We start from the raw sequence: 18,886 nt of genomic DNA on the forward strand, positions 1-18,886 counted from the left end.
CCATCTCTAAGAATACCTCTTAGAGATGGGGGCGGTCATTTTATTTGGATAACGGAAGCTGTAATCTCGCCCGAATAAACGGTGAAGGTAGCCTCATAATCTTCTAACCAGACAGTCGGTGGGACGTGGTCCCGTGCATCCTGCAGCGCAGTGTTCATTGCAGCAGTCACTGGGCGAAGGTCCTTTGCATCTCTTGGAGCACTGCTGAGCGCAGTTTAGCTTGGTCACTGCACAAAGGAGCGCAATGAAGAAAAATGTCACAAGAAGCCTTTTGCATTTAAAATGGACCTTTTCATTTAAAATAGACCATTTTAACTTTTGCTTTGTCCCACGTCGAGATGAGCGCTATCTAAATTGGATACATTATTATAAACTAGTAACTACTCTCCTCCAGACTCAGACTCCACCCACATGGTAATGAAAGCCAGACTCACCATTGGCCCAGCCGGATATGGGGCTGGGGCATTCTTAATTGATTGAGACACACGCTGGACCCTAAAATTGAGCATTGTAGCATATGTCACACTGCTACATAACGTTGCAACAGTGTCGAAAAGCAGTGGTGGCCACACGCCCGCAGGTAGACCAACATGGCGGCACAATAAAGACTGTGACAAAGCAAGTCTTCTCCTCTCGTTCCTCCGGACATAACAAACATATCTTGAATATTGATGACAATTCTGACAAAAATGTCATGAAAAGTCAAAGTAGCTGAGTGCTTAGCATGCTGACTTAACATGAAGCGGTCGTGAGTTCAAGACCCCGTCCCGCCTCCCTGTGTGGAGTTTGCAAGTTCTCACCAGGCTAGCGTGGGTTTTCTCCGGGTCTTCCAGTTTCCTCCCACATTCCAATAACATGCATGGCATGCTGATTGAAATAGCCCCTCGGTGTGACTGTGAGCCCGCATGGTTGTTTCTGTGTCTCTGTTGGTGTCTCTGTGTGCCTTGCGAATGGCGAGCAAACAATTCAGGGTGTCCTCTGCCTTGTGCCCAGAGACGGCTGGGATTGGCTCCAGCAATCCTCACAACCCTAATGAGGATTAACCGATCTGGAAAATCGATGGATGGCTGGATGTTTTCAATCTAGCAGTCGTATTTGAGGGCGGACCCTGATTGCATTATACAGTATTGATCTCAAGACACTGAATAATGATATTTGATATTTTGTTCATATCGTCAGTGTGAATGAGAGAAGTCATCTTACAAGTTTGACAGTTTTGGCGTCCGGGTGCCCAGCAAGAACCGTTGAAGCAACTTTTATCACATTTTTTACCTGCAGGGAAAAGCAGAAACATTTTCTTACTGCCCTAATTAATGATGAATGATACTCAACAGTGCATTACTCACAAAGCGGGGAGTTGATAGCCATGGATGGCAGCTCCATTTTGGGTTTACTATCCTCATTAATGATGTCGTACCACTGGATGGTCTCCACGTTGCACAGCTGGTTGTTGCCAAATTTCACGCCCCCTTTGATGATTTCTAAAAAAAAAACACATTGAGAATGATGTGATTGTTCTTAAAGACAAGGTGCTAATGTGGTGGCACACACCTGTGAGACTGCTCAGAAGGAGTTCACTGGTGCCATGACCCGAGACTTTGTCATAATTGGCCAAAACGGTAAGCGCGAAGCCTCCCTCGTACAGCGAGTGGCCACGAATGATGCGCAGGTTATCCAGTGGGATCCTGGATGCGGTGTTGAGTGCGATGAGCACGTAGCCGCCCACTTCTTCTATCGTCTATAGAAGCAAAAAAATATATACTAAAGTGCTTTCTGATAACCACAAGTGGTTGGTTGGGTGTCCTTTTTAATTTTGTTTCTACTATTATTGATGATTTTTTTTTGTTCCTGAAAAACTTCAGCTCCACATTTCAACCCATTTATCATATGTTCTTCTAATAATAATAAAAAAAGTGATTCATTAATAGAATCATTGATGGACCATTCCTGTATGACTGATACACAGACGTAAGAATCATTGTGGTTTAAGTCTGAAATTATGGAGAATAATGAAAAACATTTGAATCCAAATATAATAGTTAGATCAAGAAAGTAATACAGTAAGTGTTTTACGTGAAAAAAATAAATATTTTTTTGAGATTAAAGAAAAACAAATTTAAAATATTTTTTAATGGGGGGAAACTATTATCTGGGATAACATTTTCAATAATTGTATTTTTGGGGGAGCTTTCAAGCTATGAAGATAGGTAAAATTAACGCAGAAGAATATGATTTTACCCTGAGGAAGGACAAGTCACGGTGTTCCTCCATGTAAGTGACCTCTAGGTTTTCCAGGACCACAGTACAGTTGCTGTAGGTCTTTACCATGTTCAAGTAGTGGTCGTCTTTGGACCCCAGTAAGTTCAAGCGGTTGGTGATGCCTTGGCACACTGCCGGGAAAAATACAAACAAACATTTGTAACTATGGGGCAATTACATTTTGCACAACCGAACATTCGGCAAGCCCCCCAGCTACCCATCTTTAAAACAGACCTCAAAACTCACTTGTACTCTTTGGCATTTCAGTCAGCATGATTACGACTTCATCTTTTTTTGTATTCCCTGGTGCTTTCTACTATCTTTGTGGCTACTTTTTACTTTACTTTTTTTACTTCATATACTTTCCTGTATATGATAGTTGTCCATGTTAAGCGTTTTGTTACAGCTTCAGCTGTTGTTAAAGCACTGTATAAATCAATTATTATTATAATTAGTATTGTATTGTATAACCCTGTTGAACAGCATTACCACTATATTCATTGTAGTTCCAGCTCTGTACTAACTTAAACCATTGTCAATGACCTATATTCAACATTACTAGACACTATAAAGCGCTCAAGGACATCTGCAAAATTGCTGTTGTTTATTCATTCATTCATTCATTCATTCTCCGAACTGCCTATTCCTCATTTGGGTTGCGGATTAGAGGCTTTCCCAGCTGTCTTCGTGTTAGTAGGCGGGGTGTCAGCCAATTGCAGGGCACAAAGAAACAAACCTCCACTCGTTGTACCATAAATTCTGCTACTGTTCACTTTATGAATTTTTGCACTAACCCTACAACTAGTACTACATTTTACCACAGATCATTTTTGCTCTGCTTGATACACATTGTCTCACAGCTGTCATTGGGTGGTACGTACCACCGCACAATGGTACATTTTTTATGGAATGTCCTTCCATACATATTTGTCATGTCAACCAGGGAATATGGCAGTTTATTCAAAATATTTTGACTTTTTGTATGATGATGTTAGTGTAGCCTGTACTACCGGAGAAAAATTCTTTGTATGTTCCACATACATAGCCCAAAAACATTATTCTGATTCTGATGCACCTCATGACTATGACCTGTATTGCTATCAGTCATTGACATTTCACATACAGGCACATACACCAACAGTGTCTCAAAAATTATGAGTGCTGAATGACTCTTCCATTGTAGCATGAGCCGGTCCGGCGAGTTCTGTCCGATATAAGGCGAGAATCACCCCGTTCTATGTAGGCCCCTCTGCCAGCAACAGATACTGCCATACATTCACTTATATTATATAACCAACAGACATTTTTAGTATCTGTGTAATGAATTTCCTTGGCTAGCAGTTTTAAAATGGAGATGTATAGCTCTACAAAAAGCGCCAGCAAAGACTCTTCCAGATATGCACTGGAAATCATGGCACTTCCATACTTTAAAGTCTCCCAATTGGCATTCCACAACATGTTCGCACTTGACTGCCAAACCACAAAGTGGACAAAAGACACAATGACTAAAACAAAAGGTTCCTAATAATTGACACAAAATTGGAAAAAAAAACAACAATGGGTTTCCATTGAAAAATGTGTTTAATTTTAGTATAATGTGGAGTCAGTTTGAAGTCACAAAGAGAGTACAGCAAGTCCTGAAGAATGAATGTCTCTCTGTGTCTTTGTTTTGTCATATTGTCTCTACAAAAAAAAACTAAATAACAAATAATATGACAATATTATTTGTTATTTAGTTTTTTTTTGTTCTTTTGACTTCAAGACGGCGCCGCGAGAGTGGCTGCCTTTCCAGCAGCTCATGTATTTCGTTTTTCTACTTTCATTCCTTTCATCACTTTGCTGCTGTGAAATGTAAATTTCTCCACTGTGAGACTAATAAAGGCATATCCAATCCAATCCAATCAGAATCAGAATAAAAATCTGAATCAGAAAACCTTCATTCGTCCCACAATGGGGAAATTTTCTGTCACAGACCACTACGAGATAATTGGTGTATTACTCAATTCTAAAAATGTGCATTGGCTGCCAGCCTATTCTACAGGTTCAGTGGGGGGGACACTCAAATGTGCCTTGATGTTAGCATGTGTGTACCCCATTTTAGATAATCTAAAACGCATATGCACAGAACTGCATTGCACTGAATCAGTGGGAATGCAGAGGTCATCTCAACATCTGCCTGCCGTCATCCTTCCTCTCCCTCCTCATTAGCTGCTCCCGAAGAGCCCCTGCTGAGACGAACCGGGCCAACTGTCCACGACAACTGAAGGCACACTCCAGAGCTTTAAATTAATTACAGGCGCCACGCAAGGTGCAATTAGTGTTGTAATACATCCTCAAGCCAAACTGCAATAACCACTATAAATATGTACCATACACACGGCATAGCTGATTTCTCCAATTATTATGTTTTTCTGATTTACGACAAATGACAGGGCGAACCGGGTGATGTCAACACACGCAACTGTAAGTGTGTGTGTGTGTGTGTGCGTGCGTGCGTGCGTGTGTGTGTGTGTGTGTGTGTGTGTGTGTGTGTGTGTGTGTGTGTGTGTGTGTGTGTGTGTGTGTGTGTGTGTGTGTGTGTGTGTGTGTGTGTGTGTGTGTGTGTGTGCTAGTGTGTGTGTGTTTTGGTGGAGGGGGCAAATCAAGCATAGCCACCTCTGCTTGGCGTACCTGAATTCAAAACGGGCCCTGCAGGTGGTAAAGAGCATGATAGCAGCCAGGGACCATAAAGCCACTTCCTTATTAGGTCGGCAGGAACAAAACAAGGTCAGACTGTATCAACATATAGGCCACTGCAAGCTTGCCTCACTGCTTGGATTTTACACATCTGGATCCAACGGATGCACAACATGGCAACACAGCATAATTGAGACTGGTTATATGAAAGCTACATTTTTAAATATCAATGTTCGTGATCTCTGGTTGTGTTGTAAATCGGGTACTTTTTGTACCTGTATATCAGAAGAAGTTGGTGGGATCCATGGACTGTGGAGCAGATTCAATGTCGTCAATTTTGGTAATACTGTATTCCATTAAAAGTCATGCTTGTTTATTCAGAGACTGTCAACTTTTGAGAATAAAGCACACCCATGAAAAAAGTGAAAATAAAGTAAGAAAATATTTGATTCATTCAAGGAATGAGGCTGTAATATTAGTATTGACTAACTTTTTTATTATTACGTCTGTGGAAGCTCTCAGTCGTACAGGAGGGGTCCATCGATGAGAAGGTTTCTTCAGCTGTCATCTGTACTTCTTTGAATGTGTCGGACGTTTCGCTTCTTATCTAAGAGACAAACTAAAATTTTTGGTAGTTTTGACCCTATATATATCCCTACTGTCCAGACGTTTTTTTTTAATTATTATTTCACAAGTTTTTTAACACCACAAATTTTTATTTCTTGTTGCTCAAGTGCTTTAAAAATGTAATGTTAATAGGGAAAAATAGGGTTAAATAGAACGCTAGTGTACCTTCAAAAACACGTTGCGTATATGTTGCAGGTTTGCGCAATCGCGGCGAGTACAAAACAGGGGCTTGTATTGCATTTGAAACACGGTGTTTTCCACTATACACATTTGACTCAAAACTACCTGACACTCAGTACATGGGCAGGGCTTGTACTGACTTCAGTAGCAGAGCAACAGAGACAAATTACAAATTAGCCATTGCTTAACTTCCTGCCGCTGTGCTGCCTTCACATGGAGGTAAACGCAACCGAGGCAAGGAGTGGCTCCTTGTACAGCATGTGTGCATTGAGATTACTGAGTGTGTGAGCAGCCAAGATGATAAAGCGAACCATCTTTGCTATGATTAATCGTAAAATCACATGGGTCACTTACATTGGATGACATTGCTGTGGACCAAGTACCGGTTTTTGTTTATCAAGGCGACAAGGTCCGTCAGTGTGTGTGTGTGTGTGTGTGTGTGTGTGTGTGTGTGTGTGTGTGTGTGTGTGTGTGTGTGTGTGTGTGTGTGTGTGTGTGTGTGTGTGTGTGTGAGCATGCGCGTGCGTGTGAATGGATGAACAAGGAATTTGAAGGAAAAAGACCGCTTGAAAAATATCAGTGTCTGAAATTCATGACAAAAAGTTAGCGGACACCAGGGCAGGGCAGGCAACTCTGAAAAGTTGCCTGCCCCATTTTTCACAACTTGAAACACAATAAGATGACGAATCACAAAAAAACATTGTTGCAAAGTATTAAGGATTGAAAATCAGAATATATAACAGAACAACACTTTAAAATTAAGTAATTGATGTACCTACTACAAATGCTCCCTTTGCTTAATTTATCGTAAATATCCCTTGCTGATGATTTTGCTCCAGTTGTCGTTTGTCCATACACTGTTCGTCATGTTGCGCAATGCAATGTTTCCGTTGTGTCGTCTGCGACAAGCCACATGAACTTCTCTTTCCACAATGCATTTAATGTACGTATACGTTTTGTAGCATCATAAATTTTGTTAGCTTCTTTTGAATCTTTTTTCTGGGGCTGAGATTTTAGCTTGATTCCTAACCACATATCCATTTTTCTTGTGTTCTCTGTGCGTCTACTTTGAAAAATGATTTGCAAATGCACCCGGAAGTACAACGTTACTTTTGATTGGCTGCCGAGTATGCAAATTGCCAAACGAACTGACATTCCAAAATTTCCAAACCGAACAAAGATTTCCAAATCGGAATAAAGCAAACGTTTGATTTGAAAAAAAAATATTTAGTTTTTTTTTTTCCATGAAAAAGTTGTCGGCCACGCGGGCAGACACGTTCTGTAAATTGTATGCCCAACGTAAAAGCTGCACGCCCCGGGCGTCTGGGCAGACATGATTTCAGTCACTGAGAATATCCATGCGTCTTCTCAAAAATTGTGCTTTTTCTTGTTTTACAAAATATAAAAAAATGACGCATTCAATTATGATATTTGGCTGACAAGATATCTCAAGAAATGACACAACGTTCTGAAAATAAAGTTGTCATACTAAAAGAGGTATGATTAATTTGTCGATTCATTGCGCTCCTTTGTGCAGTGAACAACCTAATTTGTCGATCATTATCTCAAAATAAATAATAATTTTCCATTTCCATTTTTAATCATTTTTATTTTCAATGAATACATTTGTATTAATACGATTTTTTGGGGTGTGATTGTTTTTGGAGAAAAGGGTCCTGACCTTCAAGATGTCATAATTCTAGAAGAGTATGGCTACAATATTACAAGGAATTGCTACAAAGTTTCAAACAAGGCAACATGCAAGTAGTGTCAATTCATCTGATCTTCTTCCATCTCTCACCCAAAATGGATTTAACTCACCAAGTGAATACATCAAGCAAAACCAAATTGTGACAACTGGGAGATTGACGGGAAACGCTTCAGCGGCCAGATAACTGAATAGCTCATTTTTAACACAGCCTATGTGGGTAATAAATAGTTTCTCGGTCTAAATTACATTTCGTGCAAAACGCATTTAAACACAAAACAATGAAAGTCGATAAATTCAAACCTTAGCTTTGATAAGTTTCAACAAACACGCAATAAGCCGTCAAAAGCTGTGCAATGATTTCTTCTGGACAACCAGTCCGCATTGAAATCCAAGCTCATTTTATGAGTGGAGTGCTTCCTCTTGTCCGCGAGCTGCAATTGAATTATGCTGCATCCAGAGGCCAGTCATTCAATTATGTGAAAACATATAGCGTACATAATCAAAGGAGATGCTAACTGCCATTCTTGTTGATTTGTCAGTCAACAGCATTAGCATTATGTAACCTGTGACTTCAGTCTGACAGGAAATTGCATCGTTGAATAATCAGAAGAATTACAACATATTCATCTTCTAAGAGGTCCTGTCTACAACAGTACATCAAAACATCACCATCTGTCTTTTGGTCCAGCTGTTAATTCATGTGCAATGCACATTACTGCCCTCTACAGACCTGCAGTGGACCGACTGACTTGGAGATTAGTGAGGGTTTCTAAGAGGTATAGATATCCTGAATGCTGGAAACGGGAAATACATTCTTCCTTTATGAGGGAGCTGCCTCGGGCCCTGACAACAACGTTTTTGAGTCTCAGAAAGGGAAGAAAAAGGTGGGAGGAGTGCAATAAAAGACGGCAGGAAAAGAAGAAACCTAAGCCTCCTATGACATGTCAGGAAGTTGCTCTTTGTGCTTGATCCGCTCCAGGCGGCTACCCTGTGATGCAGGACCAGATGGTAGTTGATTCTTGTCTCCGAGGAAAGAGGAAGATGGACGGAATTGTGTACAACTGTGGGCAGGAAGTGATGGAAAGGGAGTGAGAGAAAAGATTTCTAAAGTCGAAAAGCAGGCTGATATGTGTCATCCTTCGGTTGTTTGTTACTATTCTATGTGAAGTGCAGTCAACAAGGTTATCAAAAGACTATTCTGAAAAACTAACCACTTGCTTTTGCAACCTCTAGGCTGATTATTAAGAGACTGAGATCCTCTGAATGTTGGGGGGGGCGTGATTAAACATCGCTCGTCGATATGGTGAAATGCTATCTTGGCTGAGAGCTCAACAGCTGTCAAAAAAGTCAATACACTCACTGGGTACTTTCAAATTACTGGATCGCCATTATTCAAACCTGCTCATTTTATGCTCGGTCGCGACAGCTGTTGGAAGCTGAAGATGGGTTGTCATTTAGCCCTGGGTCTCACACATTGCATTGATATTGTCCCACATTGTAGAATTGGAAAGGCAGTTGAGTAGGACTACATTGTCCATGATTCTTAGATGTGAAAGCAGGAAATACTTTGAGGTCCAGTATGTGGAAAACATGTACACCAGCTGCATCAAAGTACACAGGATGCAATTTTGAAGAAAAAAAAGATGAATGAAAAAGCTACACCGTGCGGCCCTGCGATTGGCTGGCAACCAATTCAGGGTGTCCCCCGCCTCGTGCCCAAAGACAGCTGAGATAGGCTCCAGCAACCCCCGCGACCCTAATGAGGAATAAGCGGTACGGAAAATGAGATGAGATGAGAGATGAAAAAGCTACATCCATAATCCAGGTTGGTCATTCAAGACCTTTCGTGACCCAAGGAGGATATTTTAAATTTAAAGAATTTCTTGGCACACCACCAAACAAAAAGCAGATTCAGATCTCAATTTTATACTTTCTGCCACAGAAGAGATCATTTATTTTTTAAGTCTATGATTACAAGTTGCTGGAATTGATAAGTTAATAAATGTACACTATTTGTTAGAAATCAATCATTTTCTCAACTACTAAGTGAAATGTAATTATTCACCATGGCAATATAAAAATAATTACAAATGTACAGGTATTTTTTTTTAAATTGGACCTTTGTTCTCTACAATGAACCTGGACTATATTCCAGTTTGCTCTCGTGGGTTGGAATGAGGGAGGTGGTCCGTGGGGTGGGGGGGGGGGGGCTCAGTCATGGTTCAGTTGAAAGTAGGCTGAAGCTGTTGGTTGTGAAGTCAAACTTTAATTGTTTGGAATCTTTAGCTCTGGACAACGGCTAACCTATAAACACCATGGTCTTTCCCCTGAAGACGAACAATGGGTCATGGGTTATTTGTTATTTAGTTTTTTTTTTGTTCTTTTGACTTCAAGACGGCGCCGCGAGAGTGGCTGCCTTTCCAGCAGCTTATGTATTTTGTTTTTCTACTTTCATTCCTTTCATCACTTTGCTGCTGTGAAATGTAAATTTCTCCACTGTGAGACTAATAAAGGCATATCCAATCCAATCCGTGTGGAATATATCAGCTATCCATCTATCTAGCTAGCTAATTATCTATTTACTATCTATTAGCTATTTGGCTGGCTAGCTAGCTATTTACCTGGTTATCTCATAGCTATATAGTTATCTGGCTGGCTATCTAGCTAGCTCACTATTAGCTAGCTAACTACCTTTCCATCTATTTGAGTTACTTCCGGGTTGAGTGAACGCTGACGTGTCACTGCCGCTGCTCACCCGCAGAAAAAAACGTATCTTGGGACTGTAAAGTGACCTTGAGAGTTTTGAAAGGCGCTTACAAAATGAAATGTATTAATTATTATTATTATTATTATATATAAACAAGTCCATTGAAGGTGTCAGAAAAGAACAATCTGAGAAAAGCTCAAGGTGACCAAACAAGGATAATGCATTTGAAAGTATATCAGCCACTGAAGATTCTCTTAGCTGAGCTGATTTAATGTTTGGGGGTGTAACTCAGTTTGAGGAAGAGCGATTTCAAAGGCAATGCACAAGTGTGGACTCAAGTCAAGAATGACTTGTAAAATATGCACAGTAATCCTTCGCCATAGCAAGGTTCAACTTCCCTGTTTCACAGATTTTTTTTGCAGTGCATTGGGTTCTGCGTCCCGATTGCTTAAACTGGATACTAATGTCAACAATCTACGCACCACATTGCTGCAGTTGCCAAATTTCCTCCATGTCAAAACCCACAATATTGACGAAACATTCTGTACAGTATTTCTAACACCTGTCAGTAATTTGGAATAAAACATTTGTATTTTTATTGTTTGTAAATCCTTGATCCAAAAAGGGGTTTAATCTTTGGTTTCATTCAGTACAATAGTTACTTATATTTTTACAGTAGTTTTATATTACTTCCGGTTGAAGTGAACGCTGTTGCGGATGGCTGCCGCTGCTCACCCGCACAAAAAAATCCCGTGGTTGTGGGGTGTCCTTGAGAGTTTTGAAAGGCGCTTAGAAATTAAATGAATTATGATTATAAAACAACTGTAAAAATTACAGTTGTTTTGCATAAAACAACTGTAAAAAATTACAATTGTTTTGCATACAACAATTGTAAAAAATAAAAATGATTACTTGACAGAGTCCACTTATCATCGGTTCTTTTTGGAATGTAACTCCGGCGGATACATGAGTGCAACACAAAGGTGTTTGTCCTCTTTGGAAAGAGATGACCATCTTCACTGGAATGGGTGGTGGTGAAGATGACTTACGTGTGAGTTTGATTAAAGTGAAGGAGAGTTGCGCAATGTTGTCTGCCTCACCCTCTCGTCCCGGCCCATCTGAATTCAGTGGCAAGACAGAGTCAAGACGACTGGGTATGGGTTGGGATGCAGTGGATGATCACAGTGTTCTACGTGTCTCACTGTGCCCTACTAGCGCTCCACAACGCTTTGCTGGGCCCACCTTCATGCCTGTTGAACCATTCTCGTGGTTTCCTCCACGCAATCTGCTGGGTCCAGGCTTTACATGCGTAGGTAGACAAGCCTTACAATAACCTACTGGCTATGTGGCATGCTCACTTAGACAGGGAGACTCGTGGTGGCTGGGACGCCTAACCCCATCACAGATCAAACAGACCTGCCCACTGCCTAAGCAATACAATACACATTACCCAAATCGCACCTTCTCCAATTTCTAGCGTCAAAGGCTGGCTTTTCAGAATCTGTCGGTTTGGTGATTCTTTCAGCCATGGTGTAGTTAGGTCACAGCCTTTAGATACAGTTTGTATTGGCTTTATAAATAGCAGACATTATTTTTAATACGAAGTACAGCAGACATTATTTTTAATAAAAGTGCAAGTACAGGATTAATGTTGTCATCTATGATGTGAATTGTGCTAAATACTATCTAGCTGAATTGGGGTCTCTCTCACTCTGTAAGACCTTTCCTTTTCATTGTTCAAAGCCTCAACAAAAACTGTAAAACCAAGTTCACTATGCCAGCAGTGATTATCAAAATGTTGACTGGAAGAGCAGTCAGCAGCCAAAGAGTACAGGAGTTCTTGCAACCACTTGATGTTAAAAAAACAACACAAGTGAGCAAGGGAGAAACATTTTATTTTCAATTATTAATTTCACAGTAATTTACTCACCGGATGCTCTTTTGTTGGTTATCATTTGAGTTGCTAGGGTGAATTTTCAACACACAATGTGTAACCAGAGATTCTCTGCTTCAATGACAGTGGGGGACAGATAAATCCACCTTATCGTGAGTGTACTAGGCCCCCAAGTTTCTTTTCTTGATGATGATATATACACAGCTGGGCCAAAATCATCAGTGTAGTGCAAGAGCCCCCCCCCCCCCCCCCACACACACACACACACATGCGCACACACGCGCACACACGCACGCACTCGCACATGCGCACGCACTAAATTTAAAATTCCAATAATGCACACAGCATTCTCTTGAAAACAGCACGCTTCCTTCCCAACATCGAGCACACATTCTCCCGGCCAAAAACCCCCACACCATCCACCTTCCCTTGTTGAAGCCATACACCATACTCCTCTTCATTCCCACAGGAAGCAAGAGGGGAAGGCCGGCGGAGGGAGTGGGCGATCACCAGGCTCGTACTAACTCACTCCTCGACCCTCCCGCCTCCTCGAGAAAAAAAAAAAACAAAAAAAAAATCCCTCAAACTGTCACAGAGGCATGAGCATGGGAAGAAAAACAACAACAACAGGCAAAAGCGGGACGTGTATATTTCACACACATGATTCCACCAGTTTAGATTTGGGAATCCCCTGTTGGTTTGCTTTAAGCATTCCTGGTCTGATGCCCAGGTTGGAGTGCAACAACGCAACAGGAGCGACAGCTAACCCCTCACTCCAACTAACCAAGCAATAATCAGCCTTTTCCACTTGCAATAATCAGCCTTTTCCACTTGAAGAGCATTCTTATTTTTAGAAGCAAACGCTGACAAGCTCATTTGTGCTGACAGCTCAGCCGGTGCTTCGGCGACTCATCCTTGTCACAAGAGGCCCCATAAAAGGAATAATCTGAAAAAAGCCCCCGGGAAGGTTGTAGAGAGTGAGCTTTACTCAGCCCTGACTCACCATCTCGACCTCTATTTTACACAGCAGTGGCCTATTAAATGGTATTGATACTTCTGCGAGAATAGCTCACAACACCCGAAGAACGACAATATTTTCTTTCCTGTTCAAGACAGCTTTTATTCTCACCAAAACTGTGACCAATTTCATTTGCGCTAGCAAGCAACGATAGTTTGCAGCAAGCGGCCTCCTCATGACACATTAAGCTGATATGTTTGTCATGCAGTGGCATGCCCCTGCCAAGACTCACCGGGGAGGGTTTGAGGGGGTGTCTGAGTTAAAATCCACCGTTTGACACCAGAGCCGTGTGAAGAAGAGCAACGGAGAATTGGCAAGCAGTGTCACATATTGGAAAAGTACAGCAATTATAGTCATCGCTGCTTCATGTGATGACAAGACATCTGACCTCTTCCGCTAGTTGTAGTTGGGACTCTGGCAGGAGTGTGTTAGAACGTCTGCCAATGTAAAAAAGCAACGCAAAAAAAGAGCTCTTGCAATAGTCCTGGTTAAACTCTGGTTAACCAATCTATGGCTATTTTGAGAAGCATTATTTGAAGTTTCTTTTGAGGGAGGATGATTATTCTCAGTTGGACTTGGTCGAGTCAATAAAAATAGTGGTGCTTTTTGGCGACAGTGTGAGCAAGACGATCAAAAAGTTTCAAAAATGACCAGAAACAATAAATCTTTTAACTGACAATGTGCTGTTACACTTTATGAATAATTTTGGACAGAAAAGGACAAATTTCCCAGGATTTGTATACTAAAATCAATCAATAAATTAGAAAGGATGAAAAAAGAAGACAGAAAAAGACATTTCCCATGTTATCATGGAAAGAACTGTAGTTTCTCCTCCTTAGTTAACGTTTATGAGGAAATAAAGCTCGAGAGATCTAATGTTATCCTTTCTCTTTATTTTTTAATTTGCATAATGTTCATTGTTAAACACCCACTGGTTAAAAACAAAGAAGTAGGTCTACAAGATTAAGAATGGATACATTTCAATGGGAAATATTACCTAGATTACAAACTTTTCATCTTAAAAATAGTATCCTTGAACCAATTAACTGGTTCCACAATACTAGTACTTGTAATAAATGTTATAGTAAAGCAAATTTCTTGTTACTGGATTGTCAGTGATCGTGTAGTTGCCTAAAAAGTGTACGTTGGAATGCACAAATTGAGGATTTAACACAATCTGGGCCGTAATGTTACCGAGACAACTCAAATATCATAAAGGATACTACGCTCTGGTAACACCTTGCCCAACACTCTGCAAGGAAACATGCCTCAGCTTGTTTCATCCATTGTGATGAGTGGTGAGGGCTGTGGGGCCTGTAGCTGTGGGGCCTCGCCCGAAGCTTCAAAACAATCACAGTTAACAACACCCCCCCTCTCCCGAAAAGAAAAAAAAACCAAAACAAAATGGGATGACTGATGATGGCTGTTGTTTGAAGAAGGAACATAGTGACTGAGGGGCTCTCATGCTTCACATCAGCCATCACATGTAGCAGACCAGTTTAAACCCACGTCATGTTATAGTCACTGTCTACTCCTATGGTGGGCACTCAGCCAATAAATTCTCTCACCTTATTGTTGCCGCTGCTTTTCTCAGCAGAGATTGTAATGATATGAGCAAATCACATTTGCATGTTCTACTAGTGATGCCTGGCTTTAGATCAAAGGAGCATGCGCGCTGCTGCAAGTCAGTCTGATGAGAGCCTACGAGAGCCACACATGTCAATTGCATTCTCTCTCCAACCAACACAGCCGTCCTAATAAAGATCCTCAACTCTATCCAGAAGTTGTATCATTTACCGAACCCGCTTACACAGCAACACATGGTGTCAGAATTGGTCTGGAAGACAAGAGGACGATAAAAGGACTTGGAACGGAATATTCCACGGAGGAAAGACATTGAGCACAACCGACGGCAGGAAACGGCAGAAATGGAAGCTTTACGTCCACCCACAGCTCTGCAGTTAACAGGTAACGTGGCTGAAAATTGGAAGAGATTTAAACAACATTTTGAACTGTATTTGTCTGCTATTGGAGCTGATGAAAGCCATTCGAAGTTGAAAGCATCCATGTTTTTGCACGTTGTGGGAGAGGAAGCTCAAGAGGTCTATAATAACTTCAAATTTCCCCATTGCGGGACGAATAAAGGTATTCTGATTCTGATTCTGACATTTCATGCTGAGGATGACAAGATGAAGCTTTCAAAAATAATGGAAACGTTTGAAGCTTACTGCATTCCGAAACGCAATGTGACGTTTGAAAGACACAGATTCTTCACATGTGTACAGACAGTTGGAAAAACTATTGACCAATATGCAAATGAGCTGAGAAACAGATCAAAGACATGTGAGTTCGGTGGATTAACAGAAGCACTGGTCAAAGACAGAATAGTGTGTGGCATTACAGATAATAAACTGAGAGGAAGGCTACTCAGAGAATCAGATCTGGAACTGGAAAAAGCCTTAGCACTGTGTAGATCCGCTGAGACTGTTAAATCACAGGCTAAAGAGCTGCTAAATGATTCTAGCTGCAATGTGGATGCAGTGGAAAGAAATGCACACAGATTCAACAAAAACAAGACTGCTGAGATGAAAGCAAGAGTGAGACAATCCAACAAATATAGGATATTCAAACAAAAATGTTGTACTCGTTGTGGTACGCAACATTCCCCAAAGCAGTGTCCAGCATATGGGAAAATATGTAAAAACTGTGACAAAGCAAATCACTATGCTTATTGCTGCAGGAACCAAGACATGAAAGGCAAGATAGATGCAGTGGATGATTATTATGAAGTGGATGATTATTATGAAGTGGAGGAACTTTATGTGAATGCTGTAAAAGACGAAAGAGAAGAAAGAGATTGGATCACTACGCTGAAAGTGAACAACATTCATCTAAAATTCAAATTGGATACTGGAGCCAATGTGAATGTCATTTCAGAGACTGATTTCATAAAGATCAGATCGAGACCAAAAATACATAAAGCAAACAGGAAAGTAACAGTTTATGCGGGTGCAGTCATACCAATGAAAGGAAAATGCATTGTGAATGTGACACATAAGGGCCAATTACATAAGCTATCTTTCATCATAGTTCCAAGGGATGTGCAGGGTCTACTAGGATTGTCGGCATGTGAGAGACTACACCTAGTGAAGAGAGTTTTTGTCGTGGACAGACAAAAAGAGACAGTATATAATCAACTGATGGAGCAGTACAAAGACTTGTTTCAAGGGTTAGGCTGCCTACCAGGAGAACACACAATCAGAGTGGACAAGAGTGTGCCACCAGTGATACATCCATGCAGGAAAGTCCCATTTGCTCTTCAAAAGCAGCTAAAATCAGAATTGGACAACATGGAGAGCAGGCATGTGATAAAGAAAATTGATGAGCCGACTGACTGGGTGAGTTCCCTCATTGTCGTAGAGAAAAAGAACGGAAAACTCAGAATATCTAAACAGAGCCATCAAGAGAGAACACTTCAAGCTACCTACTCGTGAAGAGATTATGGCACAGTTTTCAAAGGCAACGTATTTCAGCAAGCTAGATGCTTCTTCAGGATTTTGGCAGATGAAGCTGGATGAGCCAAGTTCCAAACTATGTACTTTCAACACTCCGGTTGGAAGATACAGATTCCTAAAACTACCTTTTGGAATTGCTTCAGCTCCTGAAGTTTATCACAAAACAATCAACTTGATATATGAGCACTTGGAAGGAGTTGATACCTCGATGGATGACATCATCATTTGGGGTGCCACCAGAGCTCAACATGACGAGAGACTGAAAGCTGTGCTAGAAGCAACAAGAAAAGCAAACCTGAAGCTGAATAAAGAGAAATGTCAGCTAGGTGCAACATAATTGAAATTTGTGGGAGATATCTTAAGCAGTGAAGGTATCAGACCAGATCCACGAAAAGTGTCTGCTATAGAAAACATGCCAAGGCCACAATGCAAAAAAGATGTGCAACGGTTTAATGGGATGATCACTTTCATGTGAAAATTCATACCCAACCTGTCATAAAAGATGGCCCCACTGAGAAGAAGATAGAATGGCAATGGAATCATGAGCATGAAAAGGCATGGAATGAACTGAGGAAGCTGCTCACAGAGGAACCAGTACTGAAATTCTATGATCCAGAAAAACCAATCAAAATATCATCGGATGCATCACAGAGTGGGCTTGGTGCAGTACTTCTACAAAAACATGAAGACTGGCAACCCGTAGCGTATGCATCACGTTCGATGACGGATCCGGAAACACGTTATGCACAGATTAAAAAAGAACTGCTCAGCATTACGTATGCCTGTGTGATATTTCATCAATTTGTGTCAGGACAAGAAATCAGCGTGGAGACTGATCACAAGCCTTTAATAGCATTGTTTCAAAAGCCACTAAATGACTGTCCACTCCGTATAAAGCGAATGATGATCAGGCTGCAATGTTACTCACTGAAGGTTGCATACACCCCTGGAAAACTGATGTATACAGCTGACCCGCTATCCAGAGTTGTTGACCCGAAAGAGCACTCGAAGGCTAAACTGGATGAAGAAGTCGAAGCTTACGTACACATGATCACAAGTGCATTGCCATTTGCAGATGCAAAGATGGAGATTACACGGATGGAAATGAACAAAGATGAGACACTGAAACAATTGAAACAAATCATCAAAAATGGATGGCCCGAAGTGAAACAAAATTGTTCACCAGACGCAGCAGAATATTGGAACTACAGGATGGAGTTATGTGTCGTGGATGACATCATATACAAAGGCAGTAAGATTGTCATTCCTTGACCTTGCCTTTGAGAAGTGAAATGCTCAAAAAGATCCATGAAGGAGGTCTTGGAATTGAAAAGTGCAAGAAAAGAGCACGACAACTGATGTTCTGGCCTAGAATGAATCAAGACATCACAGATCAAGTGTCGAGATGTACAATTTGCCTCAAATATCAAGCAAATCAACCGTCAGAACCACTACACCCATACCAAGCACCAGAAAGACCATACCAGAAGGTGGGTGCTGACCTGTTTTCGTGTAAAGATTATCTTTTGGTCACAGACTACTTCTCCTTGTATCCAGAGATTTGCAGACTGCAAGCTACAACAGCAGAAGCAGTGATAACATGCATGAAGGCCATATTTGCTAGAAACGGGATTGCAAACCAAGTGTTTTCTGATAACGGTCCACAATTCGCCAATGAGAAGTTCAGAAAATTGGCGAAGGAGTGGGACTTTAAACACACAACTTCAAGTCCACATTTTCCACAATCCAATGGATTGGTGGAAAGTTCTGTCAAGACTGTGAAAAGGCTGATGTACAGGGCAACAGACAGTGGAACGGATTTCAACCAGAGCTTGCTGGTGTATCGCACAACGCCGCTCGAGGGTGGTATGTCCCCGGCCCAGCTACTCTTGGGACGCATGCTGAGATCCAATTTCCCCATCCCGGAAAACCTGCTAAAGACAAAGGAAGGGGAGAAAGTGAGGAAAATCAAAGAACAACAGAAACAAAAACAAAAGTTCTACCACGACAGAGGAACACGGAACCTACCTGAACTACACACCGGTGACCAAGTATGGTACAAAGACAAAACAAACACATGGTCACAGAAAGGAACTGTTCTGCATCAGGTCCAACCAAGGCCATACAACATTCAGACAGAGGAAGGTGCTGTTTTAAGGAGAAACCGCCGAGATCTTCTCAAAGAACCAACCATAGCAAGTCAAGAGACTGGAACAGAGACTGGAACAGAGACTGTTGTAACACCACTAATTCCAGGACATCCTATCCGAAAATCCTCAAGGAAAGTGAAACCACCTGA

At 41.2% G+C, this 18,886-nt stretch overlaps 1 protein-coding gene across 1 annotated transcript in view; it reads right to left on the reverse strand.

The window, feature by feature from the left end:
- The window catches only part of egfra (epidermal growth factor receptor a (erythroblastic leukemia viral (v-erb-b) oncogene homolog, avian)), an 86,339-nt gene that overhangs the window by 40,625 nt on the left and 26,828 nt on the right, over positions 1-18,886 (reverse strand). The window contains exons 2-6 of the mRNA XM_089007423.1: positions 2,239-2,390; positions 1,552-1,738; positions 1,347-1,481; positions 1,204-1,272; positions 109-227 (exon numbers count right to left, since the gene is read on the reverse strand). Coding sequence (XP_088863549.1) covers positions 109-227; positions 1,204-1,272; positions 1,347-1,481; positions 1,552-1,738; positions 2,239-2,390 — 662 coding nt within the window. The remainder of the gene's footprint in view (positions 1-108; positions 228-1,203; positions 1,273-1,346; positions 1,482-1,551; positions 1,739-2,238; positions 2,391-18,886) is intronic.

Source organism: Hippocampus bargibanti, linkage group LG11, assembly GCF_051943395.1.
Source record: "Hippocampus bargibanti isolate YZ-2025 linkage group LG11, ASM5194339v1, whole genome shotgun sequence".
NCBI lineage: Eukaryota > Metazoa > Chordata > Actinopteri > Syngnathiformes > Syngnathidae > Hippocampus > Hippocampus bargibanti.